Source organism: Aspergillus pseudodeflectus (genome assembly GCF_044049435.1).
Source record: "Aspergillus pseudodeflectus strain CBS 756.74 chromosome Unknown BJX68scaffold_126, whole genome shotgun sequence".
Lineage (NCBI taxonomy): Eukaryota > Fungi > Ascomycota > Eurotiomycetes > Eurotiales > Aspergillaceae > Aspergillus > Aspergillus pseudodeflectus.
In genome coordinates, this window is record NW_027263902.1 from 8,289 (window position 1) to 29,850 (window position 21,562).

Consider the following 21,562-nt stretch of genomic DNA (forward strand, 5'->3'; position numbering starts at 1 on the left):
TGGCCATGTCCGTGGGTAGGTACCTTCGGAATCCGCCGTTCTCGTTATCCTCCATTTCGGGGGTGCGTTGGGTGCTGATCCTGACACAGTTGGGTTCTTTCCGGGGCTGTCTGGTTCGCGCGGTTGGTTCGTGTTCGTTCGCGGCCGCTGCTACCTCGGCCCATGTTTTCGCGGTGGTCCTGGTTGTTGAGGCGGCTTCAAGCTGTCCGCGGAGGGTCTGGATCTGTTCCTGTAGTTCCACATTCTGCGTTTTAAGTACCTGTTGGTCGGCTCTTATTTCATTAATAATGTTCGTTTGGTCGGTGATGACTTCCGTCAGCTCTTCAATCAGGCGTCGCAGTTCCTGGGTTGTGACGCGGCCGTTGCTTTCTTTGGGAGTTGTGGTTTCAGGGATTTCTCCTCCATCGTCTCCAAAGCTAGTTCGGTTCCTGAGTCGCTTTTTCCTGCGTGTTGACTCGCTTGGTGGGAGATTCTCGAACGTGAATAGCTTCGTTACCCCTGACGCGTTTTGTTGGGGTGCGTCGCCCCTTGCCGGCGGGGCCACCATCGGGCCGCTTTTAGCTCCCGTCCAGGGGTTCGAGCAGCGATTCAACCACGCGTCTGCGACTTCTTCTCAGATATCTTCTCAGAATCGAAACAGTACAGTCAACTTGATACCCTTCGGATCTTCTCATCGATTGAGTACCGACTGATACAGTGCCTTGCACAACCGCCCTGCCCACCCAGAACATTGCAAGTTTATTTGTCAACCCCTCAAAGTGGGGCTCATCCTTATACGGTTAGCGTAGAAAATAAATCACTTGGCCAGCTATGTCTTGTTTTGAAATTTCTTTACAGTTTCAACCTGACTTTACCCTGCCTGCTTTAATTCACAGATCTCTTCCAGTGCGAAATACGTGAAAGGCACGCGAAAGAATACTAACTCTCATATTATGAACCTTGACGTAATTCTTATCCTAAATCTATCCTATAATACCCATTTGGCCGTGAACCTCGCCAGGCTTGTTATACATACTTTTGTGTAGTTGTTGGTAGCTGAAAAAGAACAAATGTAGTTCATTACAACGCAGGGGGAGGGTTAAAGAGCGTAGGATTAATGTTAGCTACGGCAACGAATTGTGTCAGGTGCTGTATCATGATTCGTGTTTAACTAGGACAGAAAATGAGATCAACCCGCACATCATCGTCTGCGGAAGAAATTCTTGAAGGCTCGGCGTTTCCGGCCAACAGGTTTGAAAGCTGAGTCGGTATGATCATCGTTAGAAGCTTGCCCAGAAGTGGGGCCAGAAGGCGAATTATCTGATAAGGCACATGGTTGCTGACGTTTTGAGGACTGACTTTGTGCTGCTTCCCAAGCACGAAGGGCAGTAGTTGAGGATATCGCCTGGGGATGATGTGAGCCTAATACTTGGTTGCGGTGATCGGCACATTTCTTAAGAAGGCTTGAAGCGTCTGAGAACTTTCCAAGTTGCTTTAGAGCAAAGGCGAGGTTGTGCATGCTGGTAAGAGTATCAGGATGCTTAGGACCAAGCACCTTCTCATGGCCCCGGAGTGCCTGTTGGTGCATGGCCTCCGCCTTCTTATAATTGCCCCGGTCAACAAGTACTACACCAAGCTGGCTGACACTGGTAAAAGTATCAGGATGCTCCGTCCCAAGCACTCTCTTTCTTGCTTCTAGGACAAATCGACCAACTTTCTCTGCGGCCTCCAGCTTCCCTTGTGCGCGGTATGAGGACGCAAGGACAGCTTTGTAGGAGAGTATCTCGGGTGTGTCTTTGTCATTCTCACATTCTACAGCAGAGAGAATATCCTTGATGACTTGCTCCGCCTTGGAAAACTGGCCTAAATCGAGATAAACCTGAGCTAATGTATTTCGATATGACAAAGTCGCGGGGTTATCCTTGCCGAGACCTCTCGAAGCGAGTTCAATAACTTGCATTACTCGTTGTTTCGCATTGTTCAGTTGCCCAGTGAATTTGTACGCCAAAGCGACCTTGGCCATGACATCTAGCGTTAATCGGTGACTCTCGCCAACGTCTTCGCGCATTGTCTTCTCGATCTGATTGAAATCTTTCAGAGCTTCTTCATAGTGTCCCAGATACAATCTGGCTGTCGCGTGGCCGGCCTGAGTAATCAGAGTGCTCAAGTCTTTTGTGCCAAATTGACGCTTCCGTCGCTCAAATACGTCAGAAAAGAGCGTCGCGGAGGCGTTCCATTTTCCTTGTTCAAGGTACAAACGGGCTAAGTTGCTGTCAATTCGGCAGAGGGTTTCCGAATCTAGCTCTCTTTCATGGTTTCTTTTTAGCGTAAGGTATTGTGACTCTGCTTCTTTCCAGCGTGATGTTTGGGCGTAAAGTGTGGCAAGATTGATGCTGGCATCCAGAACATCACGGTTGCTTTGGTCATGCGATTCGGTCGCTAGAATCACTAGCTCTTTATAGGCTTCTTCAGCTTCATCAAACTTCCCTTGATACACGAAATTTCTCGCTAACACCTTTTTGAGGTGTGAGACATTGACGACGTTTGAACTCGGATCCTGATCCATTGAGCGCAACTCGTCTAGAAGAAATGATTCAGCCTCCAAATACCGAGCGTCCTCATGAAGGCAGATCGCTAATTTCCATCGTAAGACCCTTTTCGATATGTTCCTGTAACTCATCATGTCGGAGTCGAGAAGATATTGCGCATGGGATAGGTATGCTCTCCACCTACTCCTATCCCTGGCGCTAGGAGTCGCTAGAACCTCGTTGAGCCTCTCGCATGTGTATACAGTCCTAGCACTCAACTGGTTCTCCGCCCGAAGCCAACTTCGTGCTGCGAGGTGTACGAGTCGATGAAGGCTCAAAAAGCTGCCCTCTAAATGCTCATTGACAAATGCATACCCCTTGAGTGTCCCGATTGCGTCGTTTCGCGCCAAGGGGTCTCTTTGAGGCAAAAGGTCTTCAGGAATGTGTCTGTGTTCAACACAGCTCATGAAAGACAAGTACTCAGTAGCCAAGGGATTAGACTTCTTGATTTCGTCGAACGAAATCAACCATGTTGCCATCACTGGGTTCTTCGCCGTGCAGTATCTTCCATCATCTTCAAACTCCTTGCTAAGAAGGCTAACAAGGTGCTTTTCTTGTGTTTGAAGGAGCTTCAGGTAGGTAGCAGGACTGGTCTTCTTCTGTGCCATATATGCAGCCGCCTGAACGAGGGCCAGTGGAAGATAAGTAAGCTCCTTTGCTAGCAATTGAAGATCTGTCTTTGACGGATTATTATCGTGAATGAGAGAGCGGAGCAGCTCAACTGCAATGTCATCTCGCATCTCAAGTATATTTTCCGCTATGCGCTGCGGAGCAAGGTGACTGGCTAGTTCGGAGGTGCGGGAGGTGAAAATTATGCATCCTTTCTCGCTTCGTGGTAGCCAGTCAGTGAGGCTGCGTGATTCGCCATCTTTTGTTCTCAATTTGTTCCAGACGTTGCGATCATCAGCACTATCAAATACCATTATCCACCGCCCGGCGGATTCGCTACTGAAGTGTTGCCGCACCAGTTTTCGCACATCAACACCTTTCTCTCCTGGCAGATATAATCCGATATTTTGAGCTATTTCATTGTAAGCCTCCTGAATACTCTCCGCACTCATTGCCGGAATCCAGAGAATCGAACAATCTGGGGTTTTCTCTTTAACTCTGTAGGCCAACTCGAGTGCGATTTGTGTCTTGCCTATGCCTCCGAGTCCAGTAATTGCAATCTTGGATGGCGGGAGTTCTGAGAAGACTGCCTTCTCCAATCTGTAGAGCTGCTCTTCACGGCCTATGAATCGAACATTTCGTGCAAATGGAATGTTACGAAAAACGGGTGGTTTCTCTATCACAATGTTACTTTCAGTACCCAGCAGGAATAATAATTCTTGAGAGTCGAGGTTCCCTCAACGGGAATATAAAGACTGACCTTTAACACTGGGCACCCAGTATTCCAAGAATGCTTTGGCGGTCGCAGCTCCAGTTGCTGCTGCATATACTTGCCATGCTTTGTTCTTGTGGCTATCTGCGTAGTCACAAACTCCTTTTATAATAAGGCAGGATATGTTGTCCCACACCCCAGCCCCCTCCATCTCAAACCCAATGACCTTCTCTCGTTTGACAATCTCATCTCGATGCTGTCCAGACTTCATGATGGTGTCGGCAGAGGCAACGGGTCCAATATATATGGAGGTCGGGATGGCGTCCGAGATCTCTCGGTGACGGGCTTGTTGACCTTGGTCGCAATCCAGCTCGTTGCAGTCCTTCCCTGATGCTTCCTCGCAGATTTGGTCAGGTGCGTTACTTCTTAAACAGGAGCACCCAGCAGAAGCACCACTGTAATGCTTATAAAGATAGCTGGCCTCGAAAAGAATGTTATCAACCCCTGGATGAATCCACTTGATCCCGGTTTGTTAAAGGACGCGGAGATACTGTTATGCCTGGTCCTGAAGTTCCTTGCGACCATTCTCCGCCCGAAGACCATTTAGAAGAGCCCGGATCTCGCGACCTGGCCTGCCCAGCGTGTCCTTGACCCCAGTCTTCCGTCGAAACCCACCCGGGTATTACCTGCCAAAGTCATATTCAATTACTGAATCACTGATGATCACATCACCAAGGAATATCTCTTGATAGTTAGGTGGAGAAGGAGCACCCCTACAGATCCCAACGACTAGAGCAAGCTTGACGCCCGGGTAGCTGACGAGCAGGCTGGACGCAACACTCGCTGCACTTCCCTTGCCCATCCCAGGCATATAGCACAGCACCACATCGTGCTTGCTAATCCGTCCATTTATGTATGCATTCGCGTCGCCTCGTTGTTTACCGTAGTGCCTTCCCAGCCGATCAAAGGTTTCATCAAACAGGGCTTCGACCGCTTCCGCCTCGAGGGGTAGGGCGCAGATAATCATAATCACAAAGTTATCGCGGCTTCTTGGTCGCATTTCGCAGCACGGGTTTTCAGAGGTTTTGGATAGCGACTCAAGCAAATTTGCTATCTCAAGCTTTCAATGAAAAGGTTTGGAGATGGAGGGAAGGCAGACCTGAAGTCGTGGGGACGCTGAGGCGTTTGCGTTCATAGCCTCACCAGCTCTCCTCACCAACCATAGGGCGGCATTAGCCGCCCAGAAGAGGGGCAGCGCGGATGTCGACATCGCATCGTTCCTTTGAATCAGACAGTATGGGACGGTGCTGTCAGCTTTGTGCTTTTTATGAAGGTATGCTTGGGTACACAGTGTAGGAGATCTCTGGCCCAACCCGAGTCAGGCTGGCGTGGAGAACGGGTCGTTCCTTCCCACGAGTCACTAAGTGGGTATGGGTACCAGCTCCCCCTTTTGTCCCCTCTCTGTTTGACGTGTTTGCATTTAGCTAAGCCTAGTCAGCCAACTGCCCACCAACCTGAACCCAGCCCGATTGTCCACCTCGACGCTGTGAACTTCAAAACCCGGAAACCTTGCTGTGGTGCAGGAGATGGTTGGAAATGGCAATAAATCTCTCGCTCTCAAAGATTCAGCTCATTTGTGACGTGACCGCAAGCGGCATGTCGATTTCGAAAACCGCTGATGCCGCTGAGTGCAGCAAACAAGCGGTTAAATATATTACTACGTCTGGCTCGGTTACGTGCGCAATGTTCTTGCCGTTGATGGTTACTTTTCCAGTCGATGCGATAGTGAATATAGATAGGTGGCTGCTCATGGTAGACTCATTCTTCGTCCCAGTCTGCGATCGGAAGGAATACTAGCCGTGTAGGTTGTGACTGGCAAATGGAAGGAAGATGGTCATTGGGCACATAGTCTGGGGAAAAGCACGACGGTGTGGACGCATGGCCGAAGTTACCCGGGGTTTGGGTATAATCTAGAGCGCTATGCAAAGGGTCGGGGGGAAGAGTATGGAAAGTGTCATCTTCCTCGCAAGGACTGTATGCCATCGCTCGGAAGTCAAAGAGAGCGACAGACCACATGGAATGAGCCATGAATGTCAGCCATACGCCCAAGTGTGCTCGATTGTTAGATAAGACGGTGGCTGACAGGCCAAGTAGGAAAGCTACCAGTAACATTAAGCTCGCTAGTAAGACCCGTGTTGTGAAGTGATCAACCCTTGCGTGGTGGGCTTGGACGGTTGTGAAATCCCTCATCTTACAAGGGAATAGGAGTCATTCCAATGTTGACAGATGTCCCAAAATGTGGCACGTGGTTTCCTGACAAGTTTAGCGTAGCTGCTGCGAACCTTCTAGAGGCTTTTTGTGCAAACACGACAAACAGTGGGGCACTCGAGCGGATACCACAACGCGAGCCAGCACAGGAACACCCGTTCCCAAATCCAACTCCAACACCAGTCTGACCTGAGTTGCGCAAGCTGTTTGCCTACTTAGCTCAAATGATTGTGCCATTTTGAGAACCCCATATAACCGATTACTGGCTGCCTCAATAGACTAAGACTATGCGACATCCGCGCTGCCCCTCTTCTGGGCGGCTAATGCCGCCCTATGGTTGGTGAGGAGAGCTGGTGAGGCTATGAACGTAAACACCTCAGCGTCCCCACGACTTCAGGTCTGCCTTCCCTCCATCTCCAAACCTTTTCGTTGAAAGCTTGAGATAGCAAATTTACTTAAGTCACTATCCAAAACCTCTGAAAACCCGTGCTGCGAAATGCGACCAAGAAGCCGCGATAACTTTGCGATTACGATTATCTACGCCCTACCCCTCGAGGCGGAAGCGGTCGAAGCCCTGTTTGATGAAACCTTTGATCGGCTGGGAAGGCACTATGGTAAACAACGAGGCGACGCGAATGCATATATAAATGGACGGATTAGCAAGCACGATGTGGTGCTGTGCTATATGCCTGGGATGGGCAAGGGAAGTGCAGCGAGTGTTACGTCCAGCCTGCTCGTCAGCTACCCGGGCGTCAAGCTTGCTCTAGTTGTTGGGATCTGTGGGGGTACTCCTTCTCCACCTAACTATCAAGAGATATTCCTTGGTGATGTGATCATCAGTGATTTAGTAATTAAATATGACTTTGGCAGGTAATACCCGGGTGGGTTTTAACGGAAGACTGGGGTCAAGGACACGCTGGGCAGGCCAGGTCGCGAGATCCGGGCTCTTCTAAATGGTCTTCGGGTGGAGAATGGTCGCAAGGAACTTCAGGACCAGGCATAATAGTATCTCCGCGTCCTTCAATAAACCGGGATCAAGTGGATTCATCCAGGGGTTGATGACATTCTTTTTGAGGCCAGCTATCTTCATAAGCATTATAGTGGTGCTTCTGCTAGGTGCTCCTGTTTAAGAAGTAACGCACCTAACCAAATCTGCGAGGAAGTATCAGGGAAGGACTGCAACGAGCTGGATTGCGACCAAGGTCAACAAGCCCGTCACCGAGAGATCTCGGACGCCATCCCGACCTCAATATATATTGGACCTGTTGCCTCTGCCGACACCATCATGAAGTCTGGACAGCATCGAGATGAGATTGTCAAAAGAGAGAAGGTCATTGGGTTTGAGATGGAGGGGGCTGGGGTATGGGACAATGTCCCATGCATCATTATCAAGGGGGTGTGTGACTATGCCGACAGCCACAAGAGCAAGGTGTGGCAAGCATACGCCGCAGCGACCGGAGCATCGGTGGCAAAGGCTTTCTTGGAATATTGGATGCCTGCAACCCAGCAAGGTTAGTAATGTGTCGCAAGAATTTCATGATGTCAGGTATCTAATTATCCATGATAGATGCACACAGAAACCTGGCATACACTGTGCTCTCGGAACGAGGTATGACATCTCTCACTTGCAAATTGATTAGCTGACCATTCTCTAGAAATTGAATTCAGTGACAAACACAAGGCATGTCTTGCCAAATTGTTCATCACAGACCCAGGGGAGGACCTGAACAAATTGAGAAGGCGAAAAGGAAATCGTACCTCGGGGACATTTAGCTGGTTTTTGGAATCGGACGAACTCAAAATTTGGTTTCGACAAGTTGAACTCATGAGCGACATAGAACAAAACGTCTTGTGGCTATACGGCAATCCTGGAATCGGCAAGTCTACGATGGCTATGACTCTTGCAGAGGAACTCCCGAAAAAGGACTACTTCTCCAGCAGAGATAGCATTCTCTCTTTCTTTTTCTGTGAATCCAGCTCTGAACATCAGAGAACGGCGACATCCATACTGCGAGGTCTTCTGTACCAGATTATCAAACAATGTCCACCATTTATCGAGCACATGATGTCAAAATATGACGTGCAAGGAGAACGATTATTCACGTCATTCGACGCGCTATGGGCGCTACTGCTGGATATAGGCCGGGTGTCTAAAGGTGCCGACATATATTGCATCGTCGACGCACTCGACGAATGTGAATCTCAATCACAAGATATATTGCTTCAACAAATCTCCCAGTCATTCACGAGAGCAACGGATTCCAGTCTGGTCACATCAAGCGTGCATTTTTTGATCGTCAGCCGTCCATACCCTGAGATTGGGGACTGTCTATCCATCTTCCCATGCGTAGACTTGGCCTCATACAAGGAGATATCCAATGACCTTAAAACCATGATCCAAGATAGAGTACAGGACCTTGCGAAGCGGAAAAAGTATTCTGAGGCTCTTGCGCTGAAAGTGTCACAGTTACTTGAAGAAAAGGCTGACGGGACGTTTTTGTGGGTCGGAATTGCCTGTGAGGAGTTGAAACGGGTGCCGTCAAAAGACGCAGTTAAGATACTCGAGGCTCGCCCACGTGGACTATATCCCTTATACCAGGCCCTGCTCAGTGCAGCGGTCACGGCCAGCAATTCGAACGATTATCCGCGTGTAAAGAGGTTATTAGTGGTGGTGACATTTGCGTTGCGACCATTGACAATAGCGGAAATTGCTGAAGCATGCTACTTGTACTTGGACGAAGATATCAACAACCGCCTTCAGTTCACTCGGGAGGTTATCGACTTGTGCCGTTTATTGGTTGTTGTCGATAACGGCTACGTGCGACTGTTGCATATGTCTGTCCAGGACTTTTTAATGACCGAGGTGCACGAAATCCAATCCGACAAATCCAATTACGTGATAGCATGCCGATGCATTGAGGTGATTTTCCAAAATTGCCGGCCCGACATGGACAAGACCGCCTTGAAACCCGGTCATGGCTTCCTTGGTTATTCAGTACTGCATTGGCCACAGCACGCCAGCTTAGCTCGAACAGAATTTGTTGTACAAAGCGAGCATGAAAAATTCTTTCAGGACGTGCTGGGAACGTGGAAAACTTGGCTGGATGATTATAACTACCTGAAAAGAGGCTCTTGGGGCACTCTAGAGACCGGCCTATCTATCACTCATGTTGCAGCTCGGTGGGGAATAATTCCCTTGGTGTCAACCATTCTTCCGGCGAGACTGGAAGACAAAGATGCACGTGGTCAATCCCCATTGCTTATTGCCGCCGAAAATACTCAACTTGAGGCCATGCGTGTCTTAGTTGAATCCGGCGCACGCTTGAACTCTCTGAACAACGACCATCAAAACGTCCTTCACGTTGTTTGCAAGAATGGTCGCTTTAACGATTATTCAATGATCAAGCTCTTGATTGACAAAGGAGCGTCACCATATGTCTGTGATAAAGATAACATGACACCCTTTCTTTATGCAGTAGCGGACCGAGATAAAGAACTTGCTCAAGCATTTCTCCAAACTGGATTCGATTTAACAACTGGGGTTCGAAGGCGACCGTGGCCTAGGCGGGCAATCACACGCAGCTTTGTGCACAGCCTGTCTAAGCACCATGAAAACGGTTCTCCAATAGATGGAGAATCCGGCCTAACGGCGCTTCATTTTTCTGTCCTGAACGCATGCACAGATATGACCTCCTTTCTCCTTGAAAATGGAGCCGATCCAAATACAAGGTCTCATTTCGGAGATACTGCCCTACATATCGGGATAAGGCGTCACGTTCTTGGCCGCAGATACGATGATGTATGGGAAACTCGTCAGTATGCTGTGGAGTCATTAAGTGAATTAATCACGGACCATGAAGGCTCGGAAGCCTCTGATATCTATCGGGCCATAGACAATGCGATGATAAAAATCGTCGAAACGCTCCTCGCCAACGAATCTATCAATGTCAACGTGGCTAATAACTATGGGGATTACCCTCAGCATGTGATCGACTTCGATAAACATTACGCGTTCTCTATCCTAGACAAACTTGAAGGGAAAGGCGCAGATATGTCTCGATCAAACAGAGCTCGTCAGACATGTTTGCACCTTGCTAGCAAAGCTCGGAATTTTGAGGTCATCCGAAAATTTGTGAATGATGGCCATGATATCATGTTGCAGGACGCCGATGGGCTAAGCCCGTTTCACTTTGCACTTTTCGAGGGGCGTTTGGATATCCTGCATTTCCTATCCACGACTTGCGACCACGTGCTGTCGAGAGTCTGGAATACGCTTGACCATTTCGGTAAAAATCCGTTACATCATCATCTCGCGTCCATGTTTTGCTCAGCTGAAGTTGTTCAACTCCTTGTACAGCTTGGTTGCGACGTTAAGCAACCTGACACTGAGGGAAACTCGCCCCTAGGTCTTTACATGGACTCGTTTCATCTATCAGATCAAACAGACATATTTTGGCTACTAGCTCTGGAGGGTGCCGACCTGCTTTGGGTTAATAAGAAAGGCCAGAATTTGGCGCATCTTCTCATGCATCACCCGGCATCCCATGAGAAGATTCTTAACGTTTTGTTTGACATTGGCTTGGATCCAGCAGCCACAGATCTTGACGGCAGAACCTTGGCGCATCATGGAGCGATTCATGGCGTGTTCACCAAGGACCTTCTAGAGTTCCTTGAGTGTAGAGGTGTCTTAGACTTACACACACGAGACTCGATCGGCAAGACTCCACTCAACTACGCGGAAGAAGAGATCAATCGAGAGTTTCCAGTCCCTCACCGACGACTGAAACAGTCATACGACTGTCTGAAAGCAATGTGTCATGATTTGCTATAATACTGTCGCACAGAAATATGGTCCTCTCAGCTTTAGGTAATATAAATAGGTCCATACGGTCCAGCACCTGACCGAATTTGTCCGCAGCTAACATGAATCCAACCCGGTTTAATCCCCCTGTGTTGTAATGAACCAGACTTACTCTTTTCAGTCACCAAGTACTACACACAAAGCATATATAACAGGCCTGGCGAGGTTTACGGCCTAGTGGGTATTACAAGATAGATATGGAATAGAAATTAAGGTAAGCCTTATGTATTTGAGAGTATTCTTTTTTCGTGCCTCTCGTATTTTGCACTTGAAGAGATCTGTACACATCAAAACACACGGAGCTCAAAGTCCCGCCCAAACTGTATGGAAATTTCAAAACGAGTCATGGCTTGCCAAGTGAATTAATTACTGCGCTAACCCTAAAAGTGCTGGCTCCACTTTGAGGCTTTGGCAAATAAATTTGGAATGTTCTGGGTGGGCAGGGCGGTTGTGCAAGGCACTGTAGCATCAGCCTGTGCCGGATATCGAAAGATGAGGAAGGAGGTGAGGAAGAGCGCAAAGTAGGAGAGGCCGAAGATATGGAGACAAACAAGGATCACGCCATCTCGACGGAAGGATAGTGTGGACTCCATGTTGGTACTGTAACTCGGAATGCGAAGTCAAGGAATGCTGGATGTCCACAGAGACGAGACGGAGACAAAGTATTGCTTTTAACTTGAAGCCAGAGACAGATCGTCACCGAATCATCGTGACATATGGTGGCCTCAATAATCTCACCAACGCTCCGGAGTTGTACGGCAGAAAGGCCCGGGCATGGGCGCTTATTGATGGGCCAGAAGGAGGACATGCTCGTGGTGCCCAGTCCCGCGCAAAAGGCATGATTGAGGATATCATTTGGATAGGATGTGCGATTCCGCTTCGAGGCAGGAACGTTCACCTCATTTAAGGGACGGTACCAGGCGAGCCATGATGACAGGTCAAGAAGCATCGACTAGTAGCGCATATTTACCGTATAAATACCAGCCAGAACGGATGTATTCACACACTGCGGTCGTCTTCACCGGTCAACATGGCAGCCTGGCTGGACCTAGTCCACAACTCGACCGGCTGGGCCTTGGTCGACACCGGGCGGATGGATCAGATTGTACAAGACATGAGCCATCCGACCACGCAGTACCCATCTCTCGCGTATTTCCTAGGGAATGGCAATCGCGTGTCCGCCCTCCGCTCACTGTTCCCCCAGAATAACATCACCCGTCGAGGACCAGCTGGTCTGGTTCGTCTCTATCTTAGTACCACAACCGCCAGCACCGAGCATCCGGTATGGTTTGTGGAGAGCGGGTTTCATGACTCGACCGCGAACCATGTTGACGGCCGGCTGGTATCAGCCAGCCATCATCGACACTATCCCCTGCCCCCAATGACCGGTGGCTCGGCCATGGACCTGAAGCATCACGTATGGCGACGGGGCCTGTTCCCTTGGATAAGTGTGCTATGTCTGTTTGTGGATGGTTCGGCCGAGCTCTAAGCGGCCCACGAACTGTTAGATCGATCACCCACTGAGATACATGCTGGGCGTCATTCCACATCATCCACCAGCATGCGCGTTATCATGGTCCTGACCGATCCCAGCGCCGAATATCACACGGATCCGTGGGAGGAACTGTCGTCTAGCTTCCCCGATCCTGACACTGCAGATCCGACAATTTCTATCCTGGATCTTCGAGATCGCCACGACCTATCTCCTCGCGCCGCCTTTGAGCCGCTGCGGCGTACCCTGCTGGACCAGATCCAGATCAGCCGGGACCAGTGGATACAGCAGGGTTTACTCTTCTCTGCCTAGTATTTGAATCATCTCTAGAATCAGACCCTTTGTGGGGGCCAGCTAGTGGCTCCCAAGGCCCGCATCGATTGCCTTCAGATCGCCTGGGAGAACCTGCCCGTTGATCCATCGCTGGGTCACCGTCTTGCAGAGTTTCTCGCTTACGCGTCACGAGCTGGCTGCCCACCACATGACATCCACACCATCATAGCCTCCGCGCTGCTGATAGATGCTTACCCTCCTGGCATGCACAGTAAGCTGTCCCCTCCTCCTACCATTCCTTTTCCTTCCCTAGGAACCTTCGCCCCTTTGCGCCCCTTCAACCCCGCCCCGGGTCCCTCGCAGTTGTAGTAAGAGAGCGTGGTACGTGCTGATACAGACAGGGTTCCGGACGGATGACGTCTACGACAGTCTTTATCAAGAGCACTGCCGGGCAGCGTGGGAAATCCACCAAGACCCTCACCCAGGCCGGTATTATGATGTGGTGCACAAGTGTTTAGCGCAGTTTGTGGAGCAACTAGGGCCGTGACGCTCGTTGGTGGCTATCTAGAGGGAAACACTCACCGCGGTTGGGACCCAGTGGCCGGGAATCTGTCTGCTGACCATCTGCTGTTTCTGCCTCTCCAGATCGGTTGAGCACACGTTGCCGTGTCGGCATGCGATGTGTGATACCTGCCTGATAATCCTCGGCAGCCCCAGCCGCAGCGCTGAGTACCATGTGGATCTCAGCCGATGTCCCTGGTGCCAAGAGGCCTGCGATCTCACCGTGCGTTAGCTTCCCCCGACGAAAGGTGCCGTAGTCGTGGCCCTTGATAGGGGCGGGATCCGCGGCCTGGTGACTCTGGGCTTGTTGCGGGCACTGGAAAGGCGATTGGACGGTGCGATGTGTATTGCTGAGGTCGCCGACTACATCATCGGTACCAGCGTAGGTAGGTGCGATTAACAATGTTTTGACGTTATTCCACTTCTGGTGTCCCTGCAGCCCCTTCGGGACTGAAAAAGCCTTCTGACGAGCTGTAGGCGCCTTCATCACTACTAATCTCGTGTATAACGGGACATCCGTCGAAGAGGGATATCACAAGTTCCCAGTATTTACGCGAAAAGCCTTCCAGCCCTGCGGACCGGCCTCGAGACTCTGGCCGTGGCTGGCGGCCATGGTAGGCATCTTGAAAGATGGGTATTATAACACCACCAGTCTTAACCGCATCCTCAACGAGCTGTTGTCTTCAAGACTGCGACTCTTCAACCTCCCGGCCTTAGTCCCGGCGGGGACTCGTGTCAGTGTGGTTGCGAGCTGAACGTCCAACGGCAAGCCTATCCTCTTTCCGAATTACCGCGGCGTAGGATCCAGATCGGAGAAGCTACTATACGAGGCGGTGTAGGCGGACAGTGAGACATAAAATCCCTAGTTACAAGACGTGTAGGTTTTCCTCGTCCCCCGACGTTTCCCACCAGCAGTCTGGATCGACTGACCGACTTTAGCGTTGGTGCTAGTGTTGCAGCCCCGTGGTATGTATGCCTGATGATACAGGGACCGATGATCTGATGGAGATAGCTTCTTCCAGCCCAGGGACCTCCCAGCTTGGGGCACCTTGCAGGATGGTGGCGTCCGAGCCAACAACCCGATGGGCATCGCTCAGGAGGAGTGCCGGGTGATCTGGCCCTCGCGGCGCACCCATGATCTACTCATCAGCGTCGGAACCGGGTACACACCCGGGACGGGGGGTACGGGCGATCCACCTGGTCGACAGTTTCCCGCTGGCTGGGGGCCCGTGCGGCTCTGGCGCGCGTATAATTCGTCGCCATGCATGGATGGCATGGAGGCCTACTGGGAGGGGCGGGTGCATGTTCCATCCTCCCTGCGATCGAACACCATCCGCCTCGACCTTGCTTTGGACGGGGATCTCCCGCGGTTGGATGACGTGGGCAAGCTGGAGGAGCTGGCGGCTCTTCCCTTCACTGTACCCGATGAGCTCGTGCAAGTGGTGTTGGCCACGTGCTTTTTCTTCGAGCTGGATACTCCCCCATCGCGAGCTGACGGCCAGTATCGCCTGCATAGGTTGATTCTGTGTGCGTGGACGTGGTCCTGATAGATTGTGGACTAGGTACTGGTTGAATTTCCTGGGGCTCGCTTCTACAGTGGCCGGGGTCACTCTCTGGGTCGAGTAGATGACGATGATAGGTGTCTCCTCTGCGGCTATTACCGCAAACAGGTGACGCTGTCGGTGCCAAGCCTGGACGAAGAGATCACGATTACGCTCGCCAGCCTGGCATAGCAGCGTCCCATTGGCGGTTTTCTAAAGACTATACAACAGTTACTGCAAGACCAACAGGCGGAGGCCGTGTTTGGGCGGCCGGACCACCAGGATGACCGCTGGCCGCCGCGGCGGTCCTGCTACTGCGTGAGGATGACTAAACGGCGGGTTCATTTTGTGGAACCGGCTCCGCAGCGCAAGAAGCGACGGCTATGACGTTACTCAGTACAGCTATCAAACAGCCCGGATACACTACGGATGTTTTGTCTGTCTTCAGGCTTTGGATTCTTTTCTTGTCAAGAAGGCTGGATGTGCATCTAGTTGCGGTTCCGTCCACCAGAAACGGTGAAGCAGGTACTGGAAAGAGTAATACTGAAGACTGCATAAGAAGATCACTCATGAGACTGAACCATAGGCACACCTCGCTCAATAAGACCAGCAATTCTATCTATGTCTTCCCAGGAACACCATAGCACCAGGTATTGGGTCGCAGCCTGTCCGTTGTGATTGAGCGATCTCTTCCCCAAGACTTTGATCGGCCTGAAGCGGTGGCTATGAGGCTGGCCACGTCAGCACGGTGCGGTTTGGGTGTATCATAGGGGACAGAGCAGAGGTTACGCTTTCTCTAGATATATCATCGGCATTGTCGCTAATACCGTTCTCGGCTGAGTAGTCACTGAATGAACGTCGTGACAATGTCTCTGTATCGGACACTACAAAGTCGCGGTCGCTGCTGGTTTCGGACGGGTTGTTACTGCTTTCTGAGTTGGACAGGAAATCAGTCGTGCTTTCTGTCTCGGGATCGCCCCCTGTGGACGGCGAGTGTCGGAGGTAACTAATAGACGACATATCAACGATATATAATACAGGACACTGTGATTAGGGCAGACAAGTCCTGGTTAATCAGGCTGAACACAGACAAAATCTCTTCTAGGGAGGCCTTCATTTGTAAGAATAACGTAGGTATATATAGAACATAGTAGGGCTCTGCCGTCTTGAACAGAGTTGGACATCAATCTAATGGCAATGACCGACTTCTCTATGCGCATAAGAGCATCGGTCAGGGTGGTAATAGGGAAGGAAGCCATGATGAACAGGAAGACCACCGTACGCCCTCTATAACAGCCTACAAAGAAGGTCCATCTCAGCCCCCTCTTATCAGCGTTTAGCCGCCGCGAATGGCCTCTCATCCTCTTGACCTGGCTTGCTCCATAGCCGCTCTCCTATGATCCCGGGCGAATCTCCTGTTAATACAGGATTCTCGGCCATAGTGACGTCCTCTGCTGGTGTCGGAGACTTAGTCCCACCCGTTCGAACTCCTTCGGTGCTCTCAAGCCAGTTGAGTACACGGTCTAGCATCAACTCAAAGGATTAGGATTCCCCGGTGGGTGCCGTTCCCTGCTCCTTTAGTAGATAGTCAATCACCGTTCCCATCTGCTGATTGGTGTCGTAGAGAAGCCCGGCCAAGTTGACCGTCTCTTCCAGGTCCGAGGTGGTGTGCTGCAACGCCTCTTAGAGGTTTCAATGCTCTTTAATGTGCTTTAGTTGCTCCCGGTGCGCGCGCAGAGCCCGCACGCTGAGCTCGCAGATCACACGGAGGGCGTCCTAGTCATAGTAAGCGAGCCACCTGTTGAATGAGGCAGGTACCTACGGCAGTATCTATTTTGCAAGTTATCACAGCACAGCCGCAGCAGACAGGGCTGTTGGAAGTAGGATAAAGGCGAGAGTCAGGAGCGACGTATCAATATTTATAGCCCCCCACAGGAGTCGAAAAACCTATAGTGTAACCCTCGTTGTCGGCGTAATGTCTTGTAGTTCAAATTTAGATGGCCGTCCAAATCAAGGGGAAGCCCTGTCTGGGCTCTCACATCACATTAGATGCCTATTATCTTGTGTTGAATTTGACACCTAGTCCGTGATTAAGCACAGCCGCATAAATAGCACGTCTGTATTGCCCTATAGCATGGTTCTGTATTTGAGGGCAACGCTGGGGTTAGTATGATTAGTGCTACTGCGTAGCATCCTTTAGGGGAAGAGATCAAGCAGCATATAAACCTACGATCCCCCTTTAGAGTTTCTTCGGCCCGCTCCTAGTACTGTACATACGGGATGGACGAGATTGTTGAGATTGTCCGTCGGATTGGCCGCCAGCAAGGCTGAAACGCATACTATCATACATGCTACACTCTCCTAAAGAAAAGCCAAGATCTCATCCTCCAGACGTTGAACGAGCTCCTGGATCTCTACCACTCCAATACATTCGAGGAACCAGAATCCGTCTCTACGATTGCAGATGACCTACGCGACGATATACATGCCATGATCGCCTGAGAGCGCCGCGCAAGGTCACACTGGGACGAGGTTTTCGAGTCGGACAAGTGACGTCTGAGGAACGAACTTCTTCCTCTAGGGAGGAATGTCTGTGCGTATTATAATACATGGATGCCTGTTAGCTCAAGATAATCTTTACCGAGTTCACCTAATGTGACGGGTCTTAATACTGAGAAGCTTTATAGATATCATATCCTTGATCCTCGAGATGGTATTAGGGAGGCCTGCTTCGGGCATCTCCAGTGGACTATGCGTATAGGTAAAGTGTAATTAGTTATCTACATTACCTTGGTTCTAAAAGTACATTAACCATATTCATTATATCCGTAACAGTAAGCCTATGTAGTCCGATGGAGGTAAATACCCTATTCCCTTTGCCTAGCTTGAGTGGATCTTAAAGGTCCCTCACGGCCAGCTAGACTGTAGACTATGTGCCACACGAGGTTTGTGGAGCGGGTTGGTCTTCAGGTGAGCTGGAATGACTGGATGGGGTTCTCTGGGACAATATTAGGTGGTCAGCATCACGTCCAAAATGTGTATTTTTCGTGGTCTCACTTGTGCTCTGTGGTGGAAGATTAATCCCATTATAGACGCCTGGCTTTTTCACACTTTTAGACTGGCCTGGGAGCCTTGATGATGCTGCGTTTACGTTGACTGGTAATGTGTTCCGGCACACTGGGTGGTTCTCTACAGAATGGAGTTCGTGCATGCCGGTGTAAATCTGCTGATTAGTAATATAGCGAGGACAGGGACCGGACTGAGATGGAATAACGGCCGCTTGCTGCCGTCCCCTAGTGGCCTTTGCCATCATGCCTTGGCGTCTCCCCAGGTGCGTCATCTGAAGTGCGCGCCGCTGTCTGATATGCTGCTTGAGTTGTCGGAGCTTGGACCGAAGAGACTCCGACGACCGTGGGCAAATCGTGCTAGAATATTCGTCCGCTTTTTCGGGCCATGTCAGATGGGACCGCTGAGTAACCTATTCTTAGAGGTTCTCCTCCTCTTTATTACTCTAGGGACGATAACCTCGTCTTTCTATATTGAAATAAAACCACGGACCTGGTCGAAAAAAGGTGGCGACTTAAAAAAAAATAAAAAATAAAAGGGAAGACTGGGCAGTCATGGTGATAAAAAACGACAAGAGCATAGTCAAGGTGAAATAAACAGGGGAAGATCCCGCTTATTGAGTAAGACCAAAGCAAAGTGGATGGAACTGCTTATTCTAGATAGAGACTGGTGAAGGCTAAATACTAGCCCTGAGGCTTGTGCCTGTAGGTGGCATTAGGAGGCTGCTTCCCCGGTCTAAGGGCGTTCCCATGGGTATTGTGCATCGCAGATCTGGGCCTTGATGACGCCCGTCTCTATATGGGTCAATGGTCGTCCCGCCCCACATTGCCGCAGTTAGTCATGGGTGATGGACCACGGGCCAACACCTGCTTGGGGATCCGCTGGTGGGCTACTATAAATGCCCGGGGATATGGCGGGCCTGATCTTGCTTTGATAAACCTTCCCTTTATTATATGGTAGGGTTACATAGAAAAGTCGATGTAAGGGATGGGTGATGTGGGTGTCTCAGGGGCAATTTTAAGGCCTCTTAGGCTTTACGATCTGCCGTCACTTATATAACCGCGGATATAGTTTCTCTCTAATTCCCCGCTAAGCCGTTATTCTTATAGCGGTTCCTCCACCAGGTTAATAGAGCATGAAATATTCTCTATTCTACTCTTCGAACTGTGGCCGCTGACGCTGAGATAGCATGGCGAAAGTACCATCTTAAAGGAGTATGAATTCCCTTCCCGCAAGCTCTGGCCCTCGAACTTCTAATAACCGGGTGCGTATCTAGGAGCCCCCCGCTACTGCTGCCACGCAGCTCACCCACCCCCGACGACGTCACTCGATGGTGAGTATTCCGTCCAGCCATAAGGCAGCGTCCCTAAGGCTATATAACAGTGCTGACCAACCAGGTCCTTGGTGGCAGACGCAACCCCCACCCCAACCCATCTCCCATTCATAGGCCGCGGACGATTCCACCGAAACTCTGGAGAATCACAGCGTCTGCCTTAAGACCGTGAAAGATCTTGAAGGCGACCTGCACCTGGTGGAAGTAGAGAGAGATAGGTTGCTGCTGGAGAACGAAACTTTGAGGTAGCAGCTCTCGCAGGCGTAAGATGCCCAGTCCGCCGGCCGCACATGGGAGGACGTATAGCGGGCCGTTCACGGAGCCCAAGAGGCCCTCAACACCTGCTACCAGCAACTCATCAGCTGTATGGCTAATGTGGCCAATACGGGCGTGCCGTCGACTACCCTGCCGGGATCGACTGCCGGACCGGATTCCATGTGGGCGAGCCAAGATGAGGAGCTTGGGGTATTGAACCCTTAGATGTTTTTTAATATTTAAGGTTTGAGCAATATAAATCTAGAGCATAGGTCGGAAATTGTCACTGGTACACGGTCATGTATTTAAATATGGTTCTGGTTATCTCGCAGTTTACATCAATCCGGGAATGACTAGATACGTTGGGTGGACCATCTATGGGGGTACGAGTGGGCGAGCACCAACCCCTGCGGGCTGATACCGTCCTAACTGGGTTTCCTAGCTTTCAAGGTCCGTTATTTGTTACATCAGGGTGGTTCGTTCATTCTCCACGCCCTGTTTGCTACAAATCACATGCACGGGCCAAGAGACTGACTACTAAATCTCCTAACAGGAAGCGCCGGCTGCTTGATAAGTAGAGCAAAGCACCAAGACGATCGGCATCCAATGAGACCCAGAAAGCGTTTGTCCATTTAGGGTCTGTTCTTCCGGAAGTGTGCCGCAGCACTTTTCACCCGCTGGGATGTGGCCCCATAAAGCTCGGGCATAGGAGCACCTCCGTCGATGTTACGCCAGTACAATCTTCTGTCTCAGGTTCGGTCGGCCACGATCTAATACTCATGGCTACTATTGGCACTTTAAACCTGGGGGGACCGACACGCCCTGTCTCGCGGTTGGACGCGCTTCGCCGGGAGCTGATCAAGGCAAAGCACACTTCGCAGACACCTCCCGACACGCAAAGTCGTGAGTCGCACACGACCCCCGGCCCCGTGGACTGGCAGCGCCAGGATTCAGGAGCAAGCTATCTCCTCGACATCGAAGGTACCGAGAGCGTCGACGGCGATTGGGAAGCAGACATTGACCATCAAAATATACCAGCCTTGGCTTCGGCGCTCTGGGAGTACGTTCCATGCCCCTGTCCGTGTCCGGGTGATATTGCATCCACTGACGGTATATCCCCCCTAGTCTGAAGAGAAGAGTCGAGTAAGAATCTGTTTCCCGCATTGGTCACTATTTTGTTTATTAGAGACGTTGTCGTGTGTTTGCACTGTCTACGTTTCTGTAATTCTCCAATATGCAGAGCCACGCTGACCGGTAGGTACATCAGCACGTTGGAATCTCGCTTCGACGGTCACATATCCGATCGTCGCGACACATGCGGGGGTGCTGGCGACATCCACCGCTCAGCGACTGGCCCCACGACAAAGGCACCGCGAGGAAAGCGCCGTAGAGACGATGAACGTGCATGACGGGATTGACCATGCGAGCACGGACGCAGTAACGTGGGAATAGGAATGGAGATGTGAGACCTACAGGCCATGAATTGTGATCACTAGATTCAAGCCCCTAGTGAAATATCACGAGATTCCTCGAATCGCCAAGCCGTAAATGGAGATCCTCTGGCTCTTGGTGGTATTGCCCTCGCGTGGTCTTTTCGGAGCGGCGTTCAGTGGTATATCCTGGTGTGGTGTAGAACCTCAGCGACCAGGATGGTGTCATCTCAGATTGCGACTAGCTCAGAATACGATAAAAATCCAGGGGATCATCCCCCCTACAGGAGCGGCGGGCCGACCATTGCGCGTCCAGTCATACCCAACATTCTACAAGGTACGAGACATCCTGGTATGAGGGGCCGCGCGTAGATAGATGGCCCCATCGCCACCGGACTACCGTGCATTTTAAAGAGATGACCGGCGATCCTATTCTACTCTATGGGAACCGGGTTGACGTTTCTTCAAGCTCACCCTTGACCATGAGCTGCAGATACCCTAGCCCGATGGCCGCCCGAGGTGGAAGTGGCCGGCTCAGCATCGATAAGGGACGAGTAGCACCGGTAATCGTCAAAGGTCAACGAGTCGAACAAA

At 50.8% G+C, this 21,562-nt stretch overlaps 10 protein-coding genes across 10 annotated transcripts; 6 read left to right on the plus strand and 4 right to left on the minus strand.

Moving 5' to 3' along the window:
• Positions 1-1,108: 1,108 nt before the first annotated feature.
• BJX68DRAFT_42947 (uncharacterized protein) lies at positions 1,109-4,364 on the minus strand. Its single transcript, XM_071049152.1, has 2 exons — positions 3,937-4,364; positions 1,109-3,852 (listed from the first exon to the last, which is right to left on the minus strand). Exons 1-2 carry the CDS (start codon positions 4,157-4,159, stop codon positions 1,181-1,183), a joined length of 2,895 nt encoding a protein of 964 aa, XP_070891924.1. The 5' UTR covers positions 4,160-4,364; the 3' UTR covers positions 1,109-1,180.
• BJX68DRAFT_251106 (nucleoside phosphorylase domain-containing protein) lies at positions 4,075-5,311 on the minus strand. The gene has a single exon (XM_071042348.1). The coding sequence runs from the start codon at positions 4,946-4,948 to the stop codon at positions 4,571-4,573; it is 378 nt and encodes a 125-aa protein (XP_070891925.1). The 5' UTR covers positions 4,949-5,311; the 3' UTR covers positions 4,075-4,570.
• Positions 5,312-5,351: 40 nt separating this feature from the next.
• BJX68DRAFT_251107 (uncharacterized protein) lies at positions 5,352-6,300 on the minus strand. Its single transcript, XM_071042349.1, has one exon. It carries the CDS (start codon positions 6,136-6,138, stop codon positions 5,707-5,709), a length of 432 nt encoding a protein of 143 aa, XP_070891926.1. The 5' UTR covers positions 6,139-6,300; the 3' UTR covers positions 5,352-5,706.
• Positions 6,301-6,446: 146 nt separating this feature from the next.
• On the plus strand, positions 6,447-7,526 carry BJX68DRAFT_251109 (nucleoside phosphorylase domain-containing protein). The gene has a single exon (XM_071042350.1). It carries the CDS (start codon positions 6,653-6,655, stop codon positions 7,028-7,030), a length of 378 nt encoding a protein of 125 aa, XP_070891927.1. The 5' UTR covers positions 6,447-6,652; the 3' UTR covers positions 7,031-7,526.
• On the plus strand, positions 7,237-11,074 carry BJX68DRAFT_42956 (ankyrin repeat-containing domain protein). The gene is made up of 3 exons (XM_071049153.1): positions 7,237-7,667; positions 7,724-7,765; positions 7,812-11,074. Exons 1-3 carry the CDS (start codon positions 7,442-7,444, stop codon positions 10,985-10,987), a joined length of 3,444 nt encoding a protein of 1,147 aa, XP_070891928.1. The 5' UTR covers positions 7,237-7,441; the 3' UTR covers positions 10,988-11,074.
• A 577-nt stretch (positions 11,075-11,651) lies between these two features.
• On the plus strand, positions 11,652-11,924 carry BJX68DRAFT_260042 (uncharacterized protein; the record flags this gene model as incomplete). The annotated part of the gene is made up of 1 exon (XM_071043806.1): positions 11,652-11,924. The coding sequence occupies one exon, from the start codon at positions 11,652-11,654 to the stop codon at positions 11,922-11,924; it is 273 nt and encodes a 90-aa protein (XP_070891929.1).
• A 123-nt stretch (positions 11,925-12,047) lies between these two features.
• On the plus strand, positions 12,048-15,271 carry BJX68DRAFT_274726 (patatin-like phospholipase family protein; the record flags this gene model as incomplete). Its single annotated transcript, XM_071047711.1, has 11 exons — positions 12,048-12,359; positions 12,543-12,750; positions 12,868-13,053; positions 13,184-13,308; positions 13,351-13,570; positions 13,601-13,729; positions 13,821-14,077; positions 14,114-14,178; positions 14,356-14,883; positions 14,941-15,025; positions 15,077-15,271. 11 exons carry the CDS (start codon positions 12,048-12,050, stop codon positions 15,269-15,271), a joined length of 2,310 nt encoding a protein of 769 aa, XP_070891930.1.
• Positions 15,272-15,447: 176 nt separating this feature from the next.
• BJX68DRAFT_260044 (uncharacterized protein) lies at positions 15,448-15,904 on the minus strand (the record flags this gene model as incomplete). The annotated part of the gene is made up of 2 exons (XM_071043807.1): positions 15,448-15,615; positions 15,674-15,904. The coding sequence occupies 2 exons, from the start codon at positions 15,902-15,904 to the stop codon at positions 15,448-15,450; spliced, it is 399 nt and encodes a 132-aa protein (XP_070891931.1).
• Positions 15,905-19,166: 3,262 nt separating this feature from the next.
• On the plus strand, positions 19,167-19,763 carry BJX68DRAFT_260045 (uncharacterized protein; the record flags this gene model as incomplete). The annotated part of the gene is made up of 4 exons (XM_071043808.1): positions 19,167-19,214; positions 19,254-19,283; positions 19,398-19,487; positions 19,590-19,763. 4 exons carry the CDS (start codon positions 19,167-19,169, stop codon positions 19,761-19,763), a joined length of 342 nt encoding a protein of 113 aa, XP_070891932.1.
• A 378-nt stretch (positions 19,764-20,141) lies between these two features.
• BJX68DRAFT_251118 (uncharacterized protein) lies at positions 20,142-21,134 on the plus strand. Its single transcript, XM_071042351.1, has one exon. The coding sequence runs from the start codon at positions 20,318-20,320 to the stop codon at positions 20,666-20,668; it is 351 nt and encodes a 116-aa protein (XP_070891933.1). The 5' UTR covers positions 20,142-20,317; the 3' UTR covers positions 20,669-21,134.
• Positions 21,135-21,562: the final 428 nt, after the last annotated feature.

Bases quoted from the DNA above. Each gene is read 5' to 3' on its own strand.
- BJX68DRAFT_42947 (XM_071049152.1), bottom strand. From the start codon at position 4,159: ATGAAGTCTGGACAGCATCGAGATGAGATTGTCAAACGAGAGAAGGTC. The intron at 3,853-3,936 runs GTCAGTCTTTAT...ACATTGTGATAG, and splicing joins CTGGGTGCCCAGTGTTAAAG to AGAAACCACCCGTTTTTCGT.
- BJX68DRAFT_251106 (XM_071042348.1), bottom strand. From the start codon at position 4,948: ATGCGACCAAGAAGCCGCGATAACTTTGTGATTATGATTATCTGCGCC.
- BJX68DRAFT_251107 (XM_071042349.1), bottom strand. From the start codon at position 6,138: ATGAGGGATTTCACAACCGTCCAAGCCCACCACGCAAGGGTTGATCAC.
- BJX68DRAFT_251109 (XM_071042350.1), top strand. From the start codon at position 6,653: ATGCGACCAAGAAGCCGCGATAACTTTGCGATTACGATTATCTACGCC.
- BJX68DRAFT_42956 (XM_071049153.1), top strand. From the start codon at position 7,442: ATGAAGTCTGGACAGCATCGAGATGAGATTGTCAAAAGAGAGAAGGTC. The intron at 7,668-7,723 runs GTTAGTAATGTG...TATCCATGATAG, and splicing joins GATGCCTGCAACCCAGCAAG to ATGCACACAGAAACCTGGCA. The intron at 7,766-7,811 runs GTATGACATCTC...ACCATTCTCTAG, and splicing joins CACTGTGCTCTCGGAACGAG to AAATTGAATTCAGTGACAAA.
- BJX68DRAFT_251118 (XM_071042351.1), top strand. From the start codon at position 20,318: ATGGCTACTATTGGCACTTTAAACCTGGGGGGACCGACACGCCCTGTC.